The sequence below is a fragment of the Mustela nigripes genome, chromosome 14 (assembly GCF_022355385.1).
Source record: "Mustela nigripes isolate SB6536 chromosome 14, MUSNIG.SB6536, whole genome shotgun sequence".
Taxonomy (NCBI): domain Eukaryota; kingdom Metazoa; phylum Chordata; class Mammalia; order Carnivora; family Mustelidae; genus Mustela; species Mustela nigripes.
The window spans coordinates 26,700,469-26,717,841 of NC_081570.1; the positions used below are offsets into that span (position 1 = coordinate 26,700,469).

Sequence of the window (17,373 nt, forward strand, 5' to 3'; positions counted from 1 at the left end):
TAGGCACTAATTCCCCTAGTTCCTCCTGTGTATTATCATTGTTGAAAGAATAATCATTGAGAGGCATTGTTACAGAGTGGCAAGATCTGAGGCTTTGGAGCCTAGTCTTTCTACTTATTGGTTGTATAGCTTTAGGTAAATCACTTAACTACTGTGTGCCTCAGTTTTCTTACAAAGTGGGAATAAGAATAACTTTCATGAATTTGGCACATGTTAGGCTTTTGGATGTGATAGATTTTTTTATCATAACATTGCTAGGCATATAGCAAGATTTTAAATAAAGGTTAATCCCCTTCCTGCAGCCTGTATTTTCACTAAGTTCAGTGCTTCTGATTCTTTTTTTTTTTCCCCCAAGATTTTATTGATTTATCTGACACACAGAGAAAGCACAAGTAGGGGGAGCAGCAGGTAGAGGGGGGAGAAGCAGACTCTCCACTGAGCAGGGAGCCCAGTTTGGTACTCGATCCCAGGACCCTGGGTTCATGACCTGAGCCAACAGCAGCTGCTTGTTTAACCTACTGGGCCACCCAGGCACCTCAGTGCTTCCAATTCTGCAAAACATAATATCCTATATGATTTGAATCAAATATTTAGAATAAGTACCTTATGTAATCCTAAGTTCTTTTACTCTTGCTTATATACATATGAAGAGTAATTGACATCACAGAAATCCACTGATAACTTACTACAGTTAGTTAGAAGAAGGAGGAAATACATGATAGACCTTTTTTTTTTTTCAATTACAGAAATTTCCGCAGTTGAATGAAACGAAATTTCATTTTCTTAGTAATGGTTATATCCCATGATTTGGGAGCAAGACAACTATACAGCAATATACATCTCCCCACTTCTTCTTTCATTAACAGAACCGCGTACTCCTCTGCCTTGTTTTAGTTAGGCAGTAGTTTCTTTGGTAAGCGCTTATATTTTCCAGGCTACTTTGCAACTGTGAACATGGGACTGACTTTTGACCAAGGGGATGGAAACCGTTTATAACTAGCAGGCCACATCCTTAAATGGAAAGAAAGAGCTTGCCTTCGTCTTGTAATTTCCCCTTTTCAATGGGCCAGAATGTCACTACGCTCATGGCAGCCCACTTTTGTCTGCGTGGGAAAGGGCAGCATATCAAAAGCACATTAACCTTGTAAGGCAGGGGCACTTCTCTACTGAACTGCCTGCTAGCGCAGACCTTCACATGAGAAAGACAGAAACTTTCTGTCTTACTTCAGCCATTGTTATTTGGTCTCTGCTAAAGTAAACAAATGAATTTCCTAACAGATTTACTACACCCAGGGTCATGCTACTGCTTAACATAGAACTAGAAATTCTAATCCTGACCATAAGGAAGAAAAAGAAAGAGACTGTCAGTATTGGAAAGAGAAAACTCATTATTTTTATTTTATTTATTTTTTAAGTAATTACACCCAGTGTGAGGCTCCAACTCATGACCCTGAGACAAGAGTTGGATGCTCCACCAGCCGAGCCAGCCAGGGTTCTTATGAAACTCATTATTTTTAAGTCATATTTTCAGATGTGCAATGACACCTGTATTTAAGAAAACAGCAAACTCTGAAAAATAAGTTTAAGAATGATAGCATGAACAAAATAGTTCATGAAATTTCAAGCACTTTTCTACTAGAGCAGCAGCTAATTAGACAATGTGATTAAAAGGAAAAGATACTATTCACAGTAGCACTGAAAGCTATAAAGTATTTAGTAATTAAGTAATGTGCAAAAATCCTGTGTTTGTTTTAGTAGGTGGTGTTGGAAAACTGGCTTTTTACATGGAGAAAACAGGATACCTAACTAGCATCATGTCCAAAGGTGGGCTCTCAATGGATTTAAAGGTCTTAAATGTGAAAGGTAAAATTATAAAATTAATAGAAATACGGCAAATATTGTTGTGATCTGGGGGAGAGTAGGAGTTTCTTAAATGAAATTCCCAAAGCACAAACCATATGGAGAAAATTTATATATTAACTTTGTATCAGAATTAAAGGTAATTGTCAGTAAGAGATAGCAAACGGATGATAGACTCAGAGAAGACTCTCTGAAGGTACAGCATTCCTATGAAAACTTAAGTAAGCCAAAACAGTGTAGAATGGAAATCTCTATGGAAAATTTTAGCGTTCCCAGACCCAACCCCTCTTAGTTTTTCTGATTCTTGGCACATCTTTCTAACAGATGCAGAAAATAAACCAAGATAAAGGACAGATGCTCCCAGACACCTTGCAGAGAGAGTTACGGAGACGGAGGTGGTTGATGCTGAGACGCTGAGGGTAGTTCCCAGGAAAGGAGCTTAGTGGTGTTGCTTTTGCTCTTTGGGGTGTGCACTGCCTCTGTAAGGACTAGCTGCAAAATTCAGAATGCTATTTTGGCATTGTGCCTTTTTTGTGAAAGTGAAAATCGTCTTCTGTTATCTTTCGGTTAGCAGAAATGGGTACTAATGTAAGTTTTTGTAAAAGTGAAGTGGCTTAATACCAACTTTCAGAGAGTGGGAATACCTGCACTTGCAAAACTACCAAATGATATATATCTCGAATATACCCACAACTGCTGAATTGTAAAGAAAAGCGAACAAAGAATAATGAATACTTCATAGAAGGGAAACCCAAAGAGGGAATATGTATGTGAAGAGATGTTCAGATTCCTTTAGTAATCATGGAATTTCTCTTCAGATCTATCAGTTCATGTCCTTAAGATTGGCCAAATAAGAAAAGTGAATAATGCCAAGTGTATTCGTATTAGGATATAAAAACCCTTACATATTGCAGGAATAACTGATCTGTATAGTTGACCCTTGAACAACACAGGAGTTGGGCAGTAATCACACAGTTGAAAATCAGAGTATTAGTTTTGACTCCCCAGAAACGTAACTACTGATAGTTGTTGACTGGAAGCCTTACTGATTTAACAAATAGTCAATTAACACATATTTTGTGTATTATATGTATTATATGCTGTATTACAATAATGTGAAGAAGAAAAAAGAAAATGTTATTAAGAAAATCATGAAGGGGACGCCTGGGTGGCTCAGTTGGTTGGACGACTGCCTTCGGCTCAGGTCATGATCCTGGAGTCCCGGGATCGAGTCCCGCATCGGACTCCCAGCTCCATGGGGAGTCTGCTTCTCTCTCTGACCTTCTCATTCATGCTCTCTCTCACTGTCTCTCTCTCAAGTAAATAAATAAAATCTTTAAAAAAAAAAAAAAAAAAAAAAAAAAAAAAAAAAAAAAAAAAAAAAAGAAAATCATGAGGAAGAGAAAATATTTATGGTACTGTGCTATGAAGTAATTCAAGTATATGTGGACCTTACAGTTCAAACTCATGTTTTTTGAGGGTCAACTGTATATCCAGTCTGGAAGGCAATCGTAAGCATCAAGATAGGAAAGTTTTTTTTTTTTTTTTTTAAAGATTTTATTTATTTATTTGACAGAGAGAGATCACAAGTAGGCAGAGAGGCAGAGAGAGAGAGAGAGGAGGAAGCAGGCTCCCTGCTGAGCAGAGAGCCCGATGCGGGACTCGATCCCAGGACCCTGAGATCATGACCTGAGCCGAAGGCAGCGGCTCAACCCACTGAGCCACCCAGGCGCCCCAAGATAGGAAAGTTTTGATAGCTTTTACTAAACAAAACAAAACAAAACAAAACAAAACACCTCCCCTCCCCCCACTAAATAAAAGATTATTACCAAATGCATTTTATGTATCTATATAATTTGTATTATTATTCATTTAGTGAAATACATTGATCGAGTTTTCTGATCTCAAACCATCCTTGCATTCCTTGATGAAACCCTGGTTTTACATGTATTTTTAATATATACTTTTGGATTAGATATATAACCTTTACCAAGGACATTCCCTTCTATTTCTAGTTTGCCATGAGTTTTTCTTTGTTATAAAAAAGTATTGAACTTGCAGATGTCCTTTTTTAATAGTCCTTATTTTTTGCCTTTATTAATGTTATGAAGCACATTAATTTTCTTATGTTGGACAGTTTCTGCATTTATTTACAAACCCTTATTAATTTAAAAATATGTATATACTGTTAGGTTTGGCTAGCTAGTATTTTGTTTTGCTTTTGTGTCTGTAATCACAATGAAATATTTCTTAATTTTTTTTCTTGAATTCTCTTCTGAATGAGATGAATTAATTTGGAATCACTAGATTCTAGAATCATTAGTTCTAGAGTCTAGAATTACTAGACTCAAAAAGAATTGGGCAAGTTTTATTCCTTTTCCATTTTGTGGAACTTACAGAAAACTTGTTTTTGAATGTATAGTCAAACTATAAAATTTATAATTTGTTAATTGTTTTTATCCCTCTAAAGGGGAGGTCTTTGCCATTTTAATTCACTGAATGTTCACTGGCCTATTCAAATTTTTTATGTCAATTTGGATTTTTATATTTCTCTATAATTTTATATTTTCTCTGTAATTATATATTTATAAGTTTTTCATAGTTTCATTTATGTTCAGCTTTATTAACATATCGTTCATAAATTTTTTTCCTTCTTTCATTCTGTATTTGGTATTCTTTGCCTTTTCTCTTTTTTCTCATCCATCTTATCCAAGAATCTTTTCAAAAAACCATCATTTGGTTTTGTCAGTCTTACTTTTCTCCTTATTTCTAATTTTGTTACTATGTTTCTTGTTTTGTTTTTTTGATTCATTTTTTAAATTGAATTATTGCTTTATTCATTCTTAATCATTCTTACTGCTGAAAATGATTTCATGAAAATGAAAAATGACTTCAGATCTATTTTTCCCTTCAGCTCTTTAATGGTGTCCCTAGATTCAGACATGATTTTATTATCATCAGTCTGTTTGGAGGTGTTTTCTCATTTCCTTTTTTAACCCAAGTGTTATCCACCCTCCCTTTCCTTGCCTAAAATTTTGTCAGTTTTCAGGCTATCTTTGAGGTATACTAATATCCATTTTCTTGATTAATTGCTCTAATCAGTATGCAGTCTCTCAGTCTTTTTTTTTTTTTTTTTTTTTGGTATTGAATTCTGTCTTCTCAGATACTATAAATATTGATCCCTTACCTTTCCCATAATTAACATTTGCCTGATAATGTTTTCCCATCATTTTTGCTATTGTTAGATGTTTTATATAGAATTCATAGAATCTTTTAATTTTTTACTCTTTTGTTTTATATCAGTATAGACTCATGGATTCCTATTTTACTCATTGGGTTATAATCTGATACTCTCATTATTTGTTTTAATACTCAGATTGTCCTAGATTTAACCAATGGAAGCCTGTTCTGGTCGCCTCCTATGTCCTTCTGATATCTCCCCATCATTTTTTCAGCATTTACTTACTCAAAACAAGATGTTCCAAGATTATTCTGTACTTTCCCTGCCCTAATCTTGGAATCCGTCGTGGAATCCTAATGCCTTAGCACTTGGTGCTCATCTTACTGAGGTAAAATTATTTCTTATGTCCTATTGGTGTATAGAATCAGTCAATCCATAAACAAATTACACACATATCACATAACTGTATACAACTATATCTTTCTATCCACCCATTTATTTTAGCTTGTGAGTTCTTAACATTTCTTGAAATCTCAATCCAACCCCTTGGTTGGGGTTCTTTCTAGCCTTCTCCCTTTACACATTCATAAATCATTTTATAAAACATTGAGAAATCTGGCTCCCATTATTCTCAATATATGCACTTACTTTCTGAATTACTTACTTGCACAATGTTTTCTGTCTCCTTACCGTTCTGGCCACCCACCACCTCATTTGCTCTGCTGCTAGGCTGCTTCACTGTGGTACCCCTCACCAGCAGACTGCCTGGGCTCTGGGCACACCCAGTTACTCCACACCCTTTGCATCCTCAAATGCTAATGTCTCTGTGCAAAAGTTGCTGGTGAAGATGGAAAAGAAGGAGTGGGAGTCTTTCTTCAGTTAAGTCTAAAATGTTTATATTCATTTTAACTACTATTAGAACTTATGTCTACCATTATTTTTCTTCTCATTGTGATAAGTGTATTCTTTAATCCCCATCACCTGTTTCCCCCATCCCCCTCAACACCTGCCTCCCCTCAGGTAACCCATCAGTTTGTTCTCTATAGTTAAGAATCTGTTTCTTGATTTGTCTCTCCCCCTCCCCCCCTTTGCTTATTTCTTCCCATGTATAAGTGACATCATATGGTATTTGTCTTTCTCTGACAATGCTCTGCTAGCATTATACTCTAGCTCTACCCATGTTGCAAATGGCAGGGCTTCATTTGTTTTCATGGCTGGGTAATACTCCATTCATCTATCTGTGGGCACTTAGGCTACTTCTGTAGCTTGGCTATTGTAAATAATGCTGCATTAAACATAGGCGTTCATGTAATCTCTTGGAATTAGTGTTTTTGTATTTTGGGGGTAAATATCCAGTAGTGCTATTACTGGATCGCTTTGCATTTCCACCAGCAGTGTAAGAATTTTCCTTTTTCTCCACATCATCACCAACTCTTGTGTTTTTGATTTTAGCCTTTCTGACAGATGTAAAGTGATATCTCATTACAGTTTTGATTTGCATTTCTCTGATTATGAGTGCTGTTGAACATATTTTCATGTGTCTCTTGGCCACCTGTATTTCTTCTTTGGAGAAATGCCTTTTTCTGTTTTCTGCCTATTTTTTAACTGGATTATTTTATCTTACCAGTTTATAGATTTTGGATACTAACCCTTTATTGCTTAGGTCACTTGCAGATATCTTCTTCCACTTAGAGGTTGTCTTTTAGTTTCATTGTTTGGTGTACAGAAGCTTTTTATTTTTATGTTAATTCCAGTAGTTTGTTTTTGCTTTTACTTCCCTTGCCTCAGAAGACATATCTAGAAAAATGTTGTTATGGCCTCTGTCAGAGAAATTATTCTTTGTGCTTTGCCCAAGGATTTTTATGGTTTTAGGACTCACATTTAGGTCTTTAATCCATTTTGAGTGTTTTTGTATATGATGAAAAGAGTGGCCCAAAGTTGTCCAGTTTCATTCTTTTGTATGTTACTGTCCAGTTTTCCCAATACCATTTGTTGTAGATACTGTCATTTTACCACTCTATATTCATTCCTCCTTTGTTAAAGATTAGTTAATACTTGTGGGTTTATTTCTGGTTTTCTGTTCTGTTCTGTCGACCTATATGTTTATTTTTATGCCACTGCCATTCTGTTTTAATTCCTACCACTTTGTAGTATAACTGAAATTTGGAATCATGATACCTAGTTTTTTCTTTTTCATTTTTTAAAAAGGATTTTACTTATTTATTGAAGAGAGCATGAAAGTGAGAGAGATCACAAAGGCAGAGGGAGAAGCCAACTCACTGCTGAGCAGAGAGCCTGATGTGGGACTCAATTTGAGGACTCTGAGATCATGACCTGAGCCGAAGGCAGACACTGAACTGACTGAGCCACCAGATGCTCCTCTTTTTCATTTTGAGCATTGCTTTTGCTGTTTGAGGTTTTATGGTTCCATACAAATTTTAGGATTGTTCTAATTCTGTGAAAAATGCTATTGGTATTTTGATTTAGATTACATTAAATCTGTAGATTGCTTTGGGTAGTATAGCAATTTTAACAATACTTGTGCTTTCAGTCCATGAGCACAGAATGTCTTTCCTTCTTCACATCACCTTGAATTTCTTTACCAGTGTCTCAAAGTTTTCAAAGTACAGGTCTTTCACCTCTTTGGTTAAGTTTATTTCTAGATATTTTATTGGTTTTGGTGAAATTGAAGATGTGATTATTTTCTTAATTTCACTTTTTGCTGCTTCATTATTAGTATATAGGAATGCAACAGATTTCTAGACATCAATTTTATATCCTGCAACTTCACTGAATTCATTTGTCAGTTCGAGTAGTTTTGGGTAGTCTTTAGGGTTTTCTGTATATAATATCCTGAGTTTTACTTCTTCCTTACCAATCTGGATGCCTTTTTTTTTTTATGTTGTCTAATTGCTGTGGCTAGGACTTCAAGTGCTGTGCTGAATAAAAGTGGTGAAGAGCGGATGTCCTTACCTTGTTCCTGGCCTTAGGAGAAAAACTCCTACTTGATGGTTTTTCACCATCAAGTATAATGTTAGCTGTGGGTTTTCGTATAAAGACTTTATTATGTTGAGGTGCATTCCCTCTAGGCCTACTTTGCAGATGGATTTTTATCATGAATGGATATTGTACTTCGTTGAATGTTTTTTCTGCATCTGTTGAAATCATCATCTAATTTTTATCCTTTCTCTTATTGAAAATAGTCATACTGCTTGGTGAATATTGAACCACTGTTGCATCCCAGGAATAAATCCTACTTGATCGTGATGTATTTATGTTTTTTTTAATGTATTGTAGGATTCCATGTACTAATACTTTGTTGCAGATTTCTGTATCTGTATTCATGAGAGATGTTGGCTTGTAGTTCTCTTTGTTTATGGTGTCTTCATCTGGTTTTGGTATCGGGGTCATTCAAAACCACTGTTTCCTTGTTCATTTTCTATGTGGATGATATGTCCCATCCACTTAAGAGGGGTGTGAAAGTCCCCTCCTATTATTGTACTATTATCAGTAATGTCCTTTATGTTTGTTATTAACTGTTTTATGAGTGCTCCCATCTTGTGTGCGTAAATATTTACAATTATTATACCCTCTTGTTTGCTTGTCCCCTTTATTTTTATATAGTGTCCTTAGTCTCTTTTCAACAGTCTTTGTTTTAAAGTCTGTTTTGTCTGATACAAATATTGCTACTTCAGCTTTCTTTTGACATCCATTTACATGATAAATGTTTCTCCCCTCTCCTTACGTTATCTTTTTAGGTCTAAAACGAGTCGCTTACAGGTATCATATAGGTGGGCCTTTGATCCATTGTGTTACTCTGTCTTTTGATTGAAGCATTTAGTCTACTTACAGTTGAAGTAGTTATGGATAGGTGTTCATTGCCATTTGTTACTTGTTTTGTAGTTGTTTCTATAGATTTTTCTCTGATTCTTTCTTTTGCTCTCATGATCTGTTGGCTTTCTTTAGTGATATACTTGGATGTGTTTCTCTTGATTCTTTGCATATCTTTGCATATCTGTTACTGGTTTTTCATTTCTGGTTATCATTAGGTTTGGCTGTAACATCTTCTATATATTGTAGTCTATATTAAGTTGATGTCGCTTAGATTTGAACCTGTTCTTTATTCCACTCCTCCCTGTGTTTTGGTATATGTTGTCATTTGCATCCTTTTATTTTATTAATCTTTGACTTATTTTTATAGAAATACTTACTTTTACTTTTTGTGGTTTTGTGGGTTTTTTTAATACTCCACTTAGGGTCTTTCCACTTAGAGCCCCCCCCTTTTAAATATTTATTTATTTATTTATTTATTTATTTATTTTTAGAAGATTTTATTTATTTATTTGACAGAGATTACGAGTAGGCAGAGAGGCAGGCAGAGAGAGAGGAAGGGGAACAGACTCCCTGCTGAGCAGAGAGCCTGATGCGGGGCTTGATCCCAGGACCCTGACATCATGACCTGAGCCAAAGGCAGAGGTTTAACCACTGAGCCACCCAGGTGCCCCTAGAGTCCCCTTTAATACTAACTTCTTTTAGGGTTCATTTAGTGGTCATGAACTCCTTTAGTTTTTGTTTGAGAAACAGTCTCTCTCCTATTTTGAATGATAACCTTACTGGATAGAGTAATTCTTGGCTGTAGATTTTCCCTTTCAGCACTTCGAATCTATCAAACCATTCCCTTCTGGCCCTCAGGATTTCTGCTGAAAAAACCTGATAACCTCCGGAGTTTACCTTATATGTAACTGTGGTCTTTTCTCTTGCTACTTCTAATTTTTTTTTTTCTTTAGTAGTATTTCTTGCCATTTTTAAAAAGGTTTTATTTATTGGAGAGAGAAAGGGGGAGAAAGAGTGCACAAGCAGGGGCAGAGAGAGAAGCAGGCTCCCTGGGAGCCTGATGTGGAGCTCAATCCCAGAACCCTGAGATCATGACCTGAGCCAGAGGCAGAAGCTTATCTTACTGAGCCAACCAGGCACCCCTATTCTTTGCCATTTTTACTTACTTATTTATTTATTTATTTAAAAGATTTTATTTGACAGACAGAGAGGGCACACAAGCAGTGGGAGAGGGAGGGGGAGAAGCAGGCTTTCTGACAAGCAGGGAGCCCAATGCGGGGCTCGACCCCAGGATCATGACCTGAGCCGAAGGCAGATGCTGAACCGACTGAGCCACCTATATGCCCTTCTTTGCCATTTTAATTAGTGTGTTTCTTGGTATGGACCTCCTCAGGTTAAACTTTTAGGGGTGTCTCTGCTAGCCTCCTGGATCTGTTTCCCTCTGCAGATTAGGGAAGTTTTCAGCTCTTATGTCTTCAAATAAATTTTTTGCCTCCTCTTCTCTGTCTTCTGAGATGCTCTGTGTTCTTGGTGTCCGGTTCTTTTTGTTTCTGTGTTAAGGGTCTCATTGATATCATCCACTCTTATGTTCATTGAGTATCTTTATGAACATTGCTATAAATTCTCTATCAGGCATATTACTTATATACATTTTACTTCAGTCTCTTGCTGTGGTTTAGTCCTGTTCTTGAGTTGGGACATATTTTTCTGTCTTCTCATTTCGTAACTTTGTGTGTCTGTTTCTGTGCATTAGGAAGGTTAACTACTCTTGCTTTTAACAGTAATAGCCTTATGAAGAAGAGGTCCCTTAGTGCCCTGAAGTTCAGAGTGCTATGTTCCCTGCTCCCCAGGGCCCAGCACTTCAGGGAGGATCTCCTCTGTGTGTTGTATGTGTTTTGCTGTTGAGTCTGGCCTCTTTTTCCTTACTCCAGCTGCATGCGGAGGTTCTTTTTGACCATTGTGGGCAGTGTTTGATCCCCAGCAGGGGTGGGGCACATTGAAACAAGGTATGTGGTGGTCTGCTTGGGAAAAGAGGCCGGATGCCTCCTCCCTCCCCATCCTGCCACCCCAGAGGTCCCATAAAACAGGAGTCAGGAGATACTCCGGCAAGGTTTGCACTGGTCTTTTGGAGTGGGGCTAGAACCAAGACTTAATGGTGAGTGTCACTGAGAAGAGCAGATACGCAGAAGTGAGGAGGGATGGAGATTGTTGGTGCAAGGAATTTAAATAAAGTATCAGGGCAGGATCCCTGCTGGTTGGGTTTATGTTGGGGTGTGAGGGAAGGAAATGGTGACTGCCAGCTTCTTTGTTCCTGGAGGCATCTTTCTGTGATCCCTGTTCTTCCAGGCCCTGCTCTAAGATTAGTAAATCACTCACCCTCCCATCTCCACCTGGTGTTTTTTTGAAACTGCTCCTTCCATGCTGTTTTTGCACAGGCTGTGCTATCTCTTTAAGGGTGGGGACTTTGCTTTCTAAGGCCCTGCAGCCAGGCTTTCCTAAGAGCTGAGCATGCAGAGTTTTAAAATCCTAGGCTGGTGCCTGGGTGGCTCAGTGGGTTAAGCGTCTGCCTTCGGCTCAGGTCATGATCTCAGGGTCTTGGGATCGAGCCCCGCATAGGGCTCTCTGCTCAGCAGGGAGCCTGATTCCCTGCCTCCCCACCTGTCTCTGCCCGCTTATGATCTCTGTCAAATAAATAAAATCTTAAAAAAAAAAAAAATCCTAGGCTTTAAATCCCTCTGGTTGTGAGAACTCACAAAATTCTGCCCCTGTTGCTTTCAAAGGCAAATATTACAGAGATTCATCCTCCCTGATCATGGGCTGTCTGATGTGAGTCTTTTCACCACCCCGCCCCACCCCTTCTCTGCACTACTGGCTTCCTTCTTCAGTGTGGCCCCTTCTCTTCCTTTAGTTGTGGAGTTTGTTCTGCCAGGCTTTGGATCATTTTTCTGTGTTATTTATATTGATATGAGTGTTTTGCCTCTGTGGGAGGAGGCAAGTTTAGGGTCCTCCTACTCCGCCATCTTCCCAACTGACCTATTTCTGCTGGTATTTCAGAGCTTAGGTACTGTACTCTGTTTCCCCCTTGCTTTCCATGGAGTAGCAATGGAAAATTTTCTTCTACCTGTTTAAAAGTAGTAATATATTCCCGTTTATTTTTATTGATTTTACTGAATACTAATCATTTCTGTTTACCACCCGCCTCCCCCAATTGGCGTAACTACCATCTAAATCTTCCCAGTAAAACTATTAAACTCTTAGGTTCCTTTGGACTTCCCAACTGTATCAAGTTGGTACTCTTTGGAGTTTTGATTTTAGATTATTGATATACTTCATTTTGTGTTCCATTGGCCCAGGCTGTTGCAGATTACAGACTTTGACAGAGTATTTTATTTGCTCATTTTTACTTCCTATAGCTCTTCTCATGTCTAAATTTATTTTTCATACTTTACTGCTTCTTCCAAGAGTATTTTTAAAATGGATCTTTTGTGAAAAATTCTGAAGCTTTGTATTCCTGAGAGTTTGGGGTTTTTTTGTGTTTTGTGTTTCTTGTTTTTTGTTTTAAGTAAACTTTGCCCCCATTGTGGGGCTTGAACTCACAGCCCCAAGACTGAGTCACATGCTCCACTGACTGAGCCAGCCAGGTGCCCTGAGAATATTTTTTATTACATTCTCATGCTTAAATGAGTTTGTCTTGATAGGAATTTTGAGTTCAAAGTTTCTTTTCCTTTAGCTTTTTGGAAATGTGATTCTTTGTCTCTCACTTAAGGATACTGTTAAGAGACCTGATGTCAGTCTGGTTCTTTTCTCTTTGTAATTGATCTGCCATTTCTCTTGGGATCTTTTAGAGTTTTTGCTTTTCTTAGATGGTCTTAAATATCTTTTACTATAGTGTTTCTGTTTGTACATTTCCCTACCTTTTCATCCATGAATTCTTTCATTGTTAATTATGGTCAGTTTGTCATATCTTCAGATATTTCCTCTTGCACTTTTCCCCCTTTCTTCAAGGACTCCCATTTACTCAGATGTTGGCACTACTACTCTGCCCCTGCTGTGCAGAGAGCCAGTGGTGATCCCAGGACCCTGGACCTGAGCCGAAGGCAGAGGCTTTAACCCACTGAGCCACCCAGGCGCCCCTCCAGTGTGGTTCTTATTCCTGTTTCATATGGCTAATATTTCCCTCTACATTTATTTTGCTTTATTTTCAGTTCCTTGCCAGTGTGTATGTTTAGTTTGCTGTCTTTGGGGGCTAAGGATTTTACTCCTCAGGCAGCATCTGGTTACTTTGACCTATAAGCTTGTCATGTTCCTTCACAGCACCAGTTCCTGTCTGGTGACATTTACTGATGAAAGGCCAGGGCCAGGGGCCAGGTCTATCCTGTCCAAGCCAGCTTAAGCAGGGGAAAGTAATGACCTCCAGATACCTCATAGTCACTGTTGACCACTCCCTCCAGTAGGTGTTCATAGCTTTACCTTCAGATCCTTAGGAAGAAGCAGCAACTTCCCAGCTGTCATCTACCAGCCCTGGGGCTTTGGAGAAGGTTTTTTAATCCCAAGAGTAGCCTAGCCCATCCCTTTCTTTTCAAGATTTTATTTGTCAGAGATAGAAGGGACCACAAGCAGGGGAAGCAGCAGGCTCCTCACCAAGCAAGGAGCCCAATGCAGGACTCCATCCCAGGACCCTGGGATCACCACCTGAGCCGAAGGCAGACCCTTAACCAGCTGAGCCTTCCAGGCATCACAAGCCCATCCTTTTTCATCCCAGCAGAGCTCTTGGGCTGCCCTAATAGTGTCCCACTGACAGCAGGGACGTATGTGACTGACGATCCCATGTACAGCAAAGGCAGACAATGTCACTGTCACTGATGCCCTACTTCCCAGTTTATGATGACTTTCAGTCTCCTATGGGTTTTTACAGGATTTGGGAGGGATTTCTGGTAGATTCTGGGGAAGGGAGCCACTTCATTGTCTTAATAGGAGCCAAAACCCGTAGTATAGTTTACTATCTCTCTCTCTCTCTCTCTCTCACACACACACACACACAAACACACAGTCTTTCAGTTATATTTTAGGTGTCTCTCTTACATAGTTTTACAAATATATTCAATCTATTAACTTCTGTTTGGAAGTGATGGTGGTGGTGGTTTTAATACCCAGTCTGATAGCTTTTGCCCATTTAAGTGTCACATTTTTAATGCTTTTTCCCCCTTCTTTCCTGTATTTAGTTTCATTGATTGATGTATTCTTTTTTTTTTTAAGATTTTATTTATTTATTTGACAGACAGAGATCACAAGCAGGCAAAGAGGCAGGCAGAGAGAGAGGAGGAAGCAGGCTCCCTGCTGAGCAGAGAGCCTGATGCGGGGCTCGATCCCAGGACCCTGGGATCATGACCTGAGCCGAAGGCAGAGGCTTTAACCCACTGAGCCACCCAGGCACCCCTGATTGATGTATTCTTAATTTGTTTTTCTCCCCTTGTCTGGTGTAGATGTTACATATTCTAGTTCCCAGTGGCTTTCTCAATACTTAAAACATGAATACATGACTTAAACTCTAAAGCTAATTATCATTTTTTACTGTCCTACTATGGAAGGATCTTAGCTTACTTTAATTTCAGTCATTACTTGATCCCCAGCCCCCCATTTTTTGTTACTGTTCATATTTTAATTCCTTCTCTTTATTCTACTCCCTAAGTAATATTACTAGGAACTTAGTGGGTTGTGTCCTCCTCAGGTGTCAGCTCAGATCAGCAGTGATGAGATCTGCCTTCTTTTCCCTTGTTCGGCTGCCATTTCCCTTTGAGGAACCACGTCTCACCCACCCTCTGTGTTCCACTGTGAAGTGTGGACCAGCCACTGTGCTGGGGACTAGCAACAGGACAATGAGTAAGAGGACATGGGTGCTTTTGTAATGCTGAAAGGGTATTTCAGTGCTCCTGAGCTGGAGGCAAATGGAGGATAGCAGCATCAGTTCCTGGATTTTGCCCTTTTTATTTATTCAGCTCTGAGACGGAGGCATATCCTCAGTGAGCTGTGGCTGAGGTTAGTTAGATATAGAAATGATACTCCCCTGCCAGAACAGGAAAAGTCTACAAAGCCAGTAAGTGGTCAGATCCTGTAGTTCCTTCCTGAATTCTTTACAGCTTTTCTGTCACACTCAGCTCCCCAGGTCCTGGTCACCTGCCCCTCTGCCTCCTCCCGTGTAGCCTGACCTGCACAACTGAGGAAGCCCATACACCCAGCCTGGAGCAGTTTGAGCTTTGGCTTCTCCGATGACCTCCGACCACCTTCAGGATGGGACACCTGTTGCCTCTGTTGATGCTGCACTATATATTGTGCCTTTAGACCCACTGGTTCTCTCAAGTGTGGTCCCTGGACCAGCAGCAGAGAATCCCTTGGGAACCTGGTAGAAAGGCACATTCTCTTCTACCGCAGACCTTCTCAGTCAGAAATTCTGCAGTTGGGGCCCCACAGTGTCAAGCCTCCCAGGGAATTTTGATGGAGACCAAATAGACTCTGCAGGGCCCGAGTTCTAATTCTGTCATTTATTGTATGTGGACTGAGTTACTTCTTGCTATGCCTCAGTTTCTGAATCTGGAAAAACAGAGCCAATACTGCCCACCCCCAGTGGGTTTTTATACACAGGGCTTTGGGTACAGTATGAATGCCACTGTCCCCTCTCCTCCCTTCCCTGGGAGTCCCAAAACTGTACACCAATCCTCCTCCCCAGCCCCCATGCTGTGCAGGCTGCTCCACGAACACTGCAGTGTTCCAGGGGCACGAGGCTGCCCTTACTGCTTTGGAAATCCTAAAGGGAAGTGCAGGGGCCCAGCAATCTCAAATCTACACCCTGTGCATCAGAACACTTTGAATCCCCTGCTTGGCCAAGAGGGTGGGGGAATGAATCATTTTTGTGTTAACAGAAGGTACGGAGAAGAGGACAGAAAGCCTGCCTCCCTGAGAGCTAGAGAGGAGCAGCTAGCCGGCAGGGGGCCAGGAGCGTGCACTCCTCCGCCCAGCCAGCAGCAGCTGAGGCAGAATTCCAGCACCATCGGCCATACGCACTGATGATGCCAGGCCTGCAGCCTGCCTCCTGGAAGCCACTGCATCACCGGGATGCGCAGATGACTGGACCCATGGTACAGGTCAGCGACGCAGCACACCTGGCAGGCACACATACAATTAAATAGCATGTTTAATCATCTCACAACAGACAGTAGTGCAGTAGTGTAAACTAAGTTTCTTTCCAAAAAGTCACTCCCCCGAAGCTCCCGTTCCTCAACACTCAGAACATGGCTGAGGAACCGGTGACAGGGCCCGAGGGGTTTAGGAAGTCTCTGTTCCAAGGAGCTAAAAGTCTGTCCAGGTCAAGGTTGCCTTGCAGGTAGCCGAGAGCCCTATGAGGAGCTGATGCGCGCACATTCTGACACACACATGCAAGGGACACACGGAGAAGACGTAGGTGGACACAGAGGACCCGCGGTGGGGCAGTCACACACATGCGCTCATGCCGTCACCTTCCAGTCAGCATGTGACTGTCTCCTGCTGGCTCAGGGTGGGGGGGGCCTGAGCCCTGAAGCGCTGGTCAGGAGGAAGGGACAAGTCTGTGGCCCGCCCCCTGTCTGACACAACAGTGCAGCCAGAGGGGTCCCTCCCCATTCCTGAAACAGTCCTCCCAGAATCTCGGCCGGACACCGGCATCAGTGGTGAGGACGGGGTTACCACTTCCTCCGGACCTAGCAAAGGGGTGCGTTCTGTCCCAAAGAAGGAAACAAAGAACATGCCCACAGGCAGGCCTGGGAGCTGGAGGCTGGGAATGCTTGGTTCTACAGCCAGGTGATGGGGGCACAGCCCGGCCTCCCTGTGCAGGCACCCTGGGAGCAGCAACACTCCGGGCAGGGAGCAGGAGAGGAGGCTGGGAGCTGCCTGGATGGCCCTTGGAGCAGGGGAGGGGTTTGCGAGAAAGGAGGCCCTGAGGTGAGGAGGTTGGGGTGGAGGTTGGGCTACCAGAAGGGTTTAAAGAGGAAACCTCTTCATTCACAGCTTCATTCAGGGTTCCTGGAGAATGTCTCTGGATTCAAGTACCAGCAGCTCTGGTGGAGGGGATTAGGGTGGAGTGACCAGCAGACGCTGGAAGAACAGCTGCCCACACATGGGAGGTCTGAGGACCAGCCCGGCAATGCTCTGGACCCTGGCACTGCCCACCCCTGAGGAAGCAGACCAGGTGGCTACAAGATTTCCTCCCGTGGGCTCCTGGCCTTGAGTGGGGTCTGCCCATTGGGCACAGAGCCATTCTGACCATGCAGGAGTTTGCCCTTCTCTCGGTCTGGCCACGTGAAGATGGCATCATCGCTGTCCAGCTCCGACTCAGAGCGCATCAGGCTGCTGCTCAGCATTGGGCCTTTCTGTTTGCTGCCTGCAAGAAACCGAATCCAGGGTCAGAAGCACACACCTTCCTCGGCTTTAGCCAGGCCCTTGTACCCTTCTCCCAGCCTGAAGAGAAG

General features: G+C 41.1%; 1 protein-coding gene and 1 long non-coding RNA gene across 5 annotated transcripts in view; one reads left to right on the forward strand and one right to left on the reverse strand.

The window, feature by feature from the left end:
* Positions 1-1,761: 1,761 nt before the first annotated feature.
* On the forward strand, positions 1,762-15,961 carry LOC132002187 (uncharacterized). Its single transcript, XR_009399771.1, has 3 exons — positions 1,762-1,863; positions 5,316-5,429; positions 15,031-15,961. It is a non-coding gene; the product is annotated as an uncharacterized LOC132002187 (long non-coding RNA).
* Positions 15,962-16,046: 85 nt separating this feature from the next.
* The window catches only part of KIAA0319L (KIAA0319 like), a 90,699-nt gene continuing 89,372 nt past the window's right edge, over positions 16,047-17,373 (reverse strand). For all 4 annotated transcript variants that reach the window (XM_059377234.1, XM_059377235.1, XM_059377233.1 and 1 more), the window contains one exon: positions 16,047-17,285. In XM_059377234.1, coding sequence (XP_059233217.1) covers positions 17,098-17,285 — 188 coding nt within the window. In that variant the 3' untranslated portion in view covers positions 16,047-17,097. The remainder of the gene's footprint in view (positions 17,286-17,373) is intronic.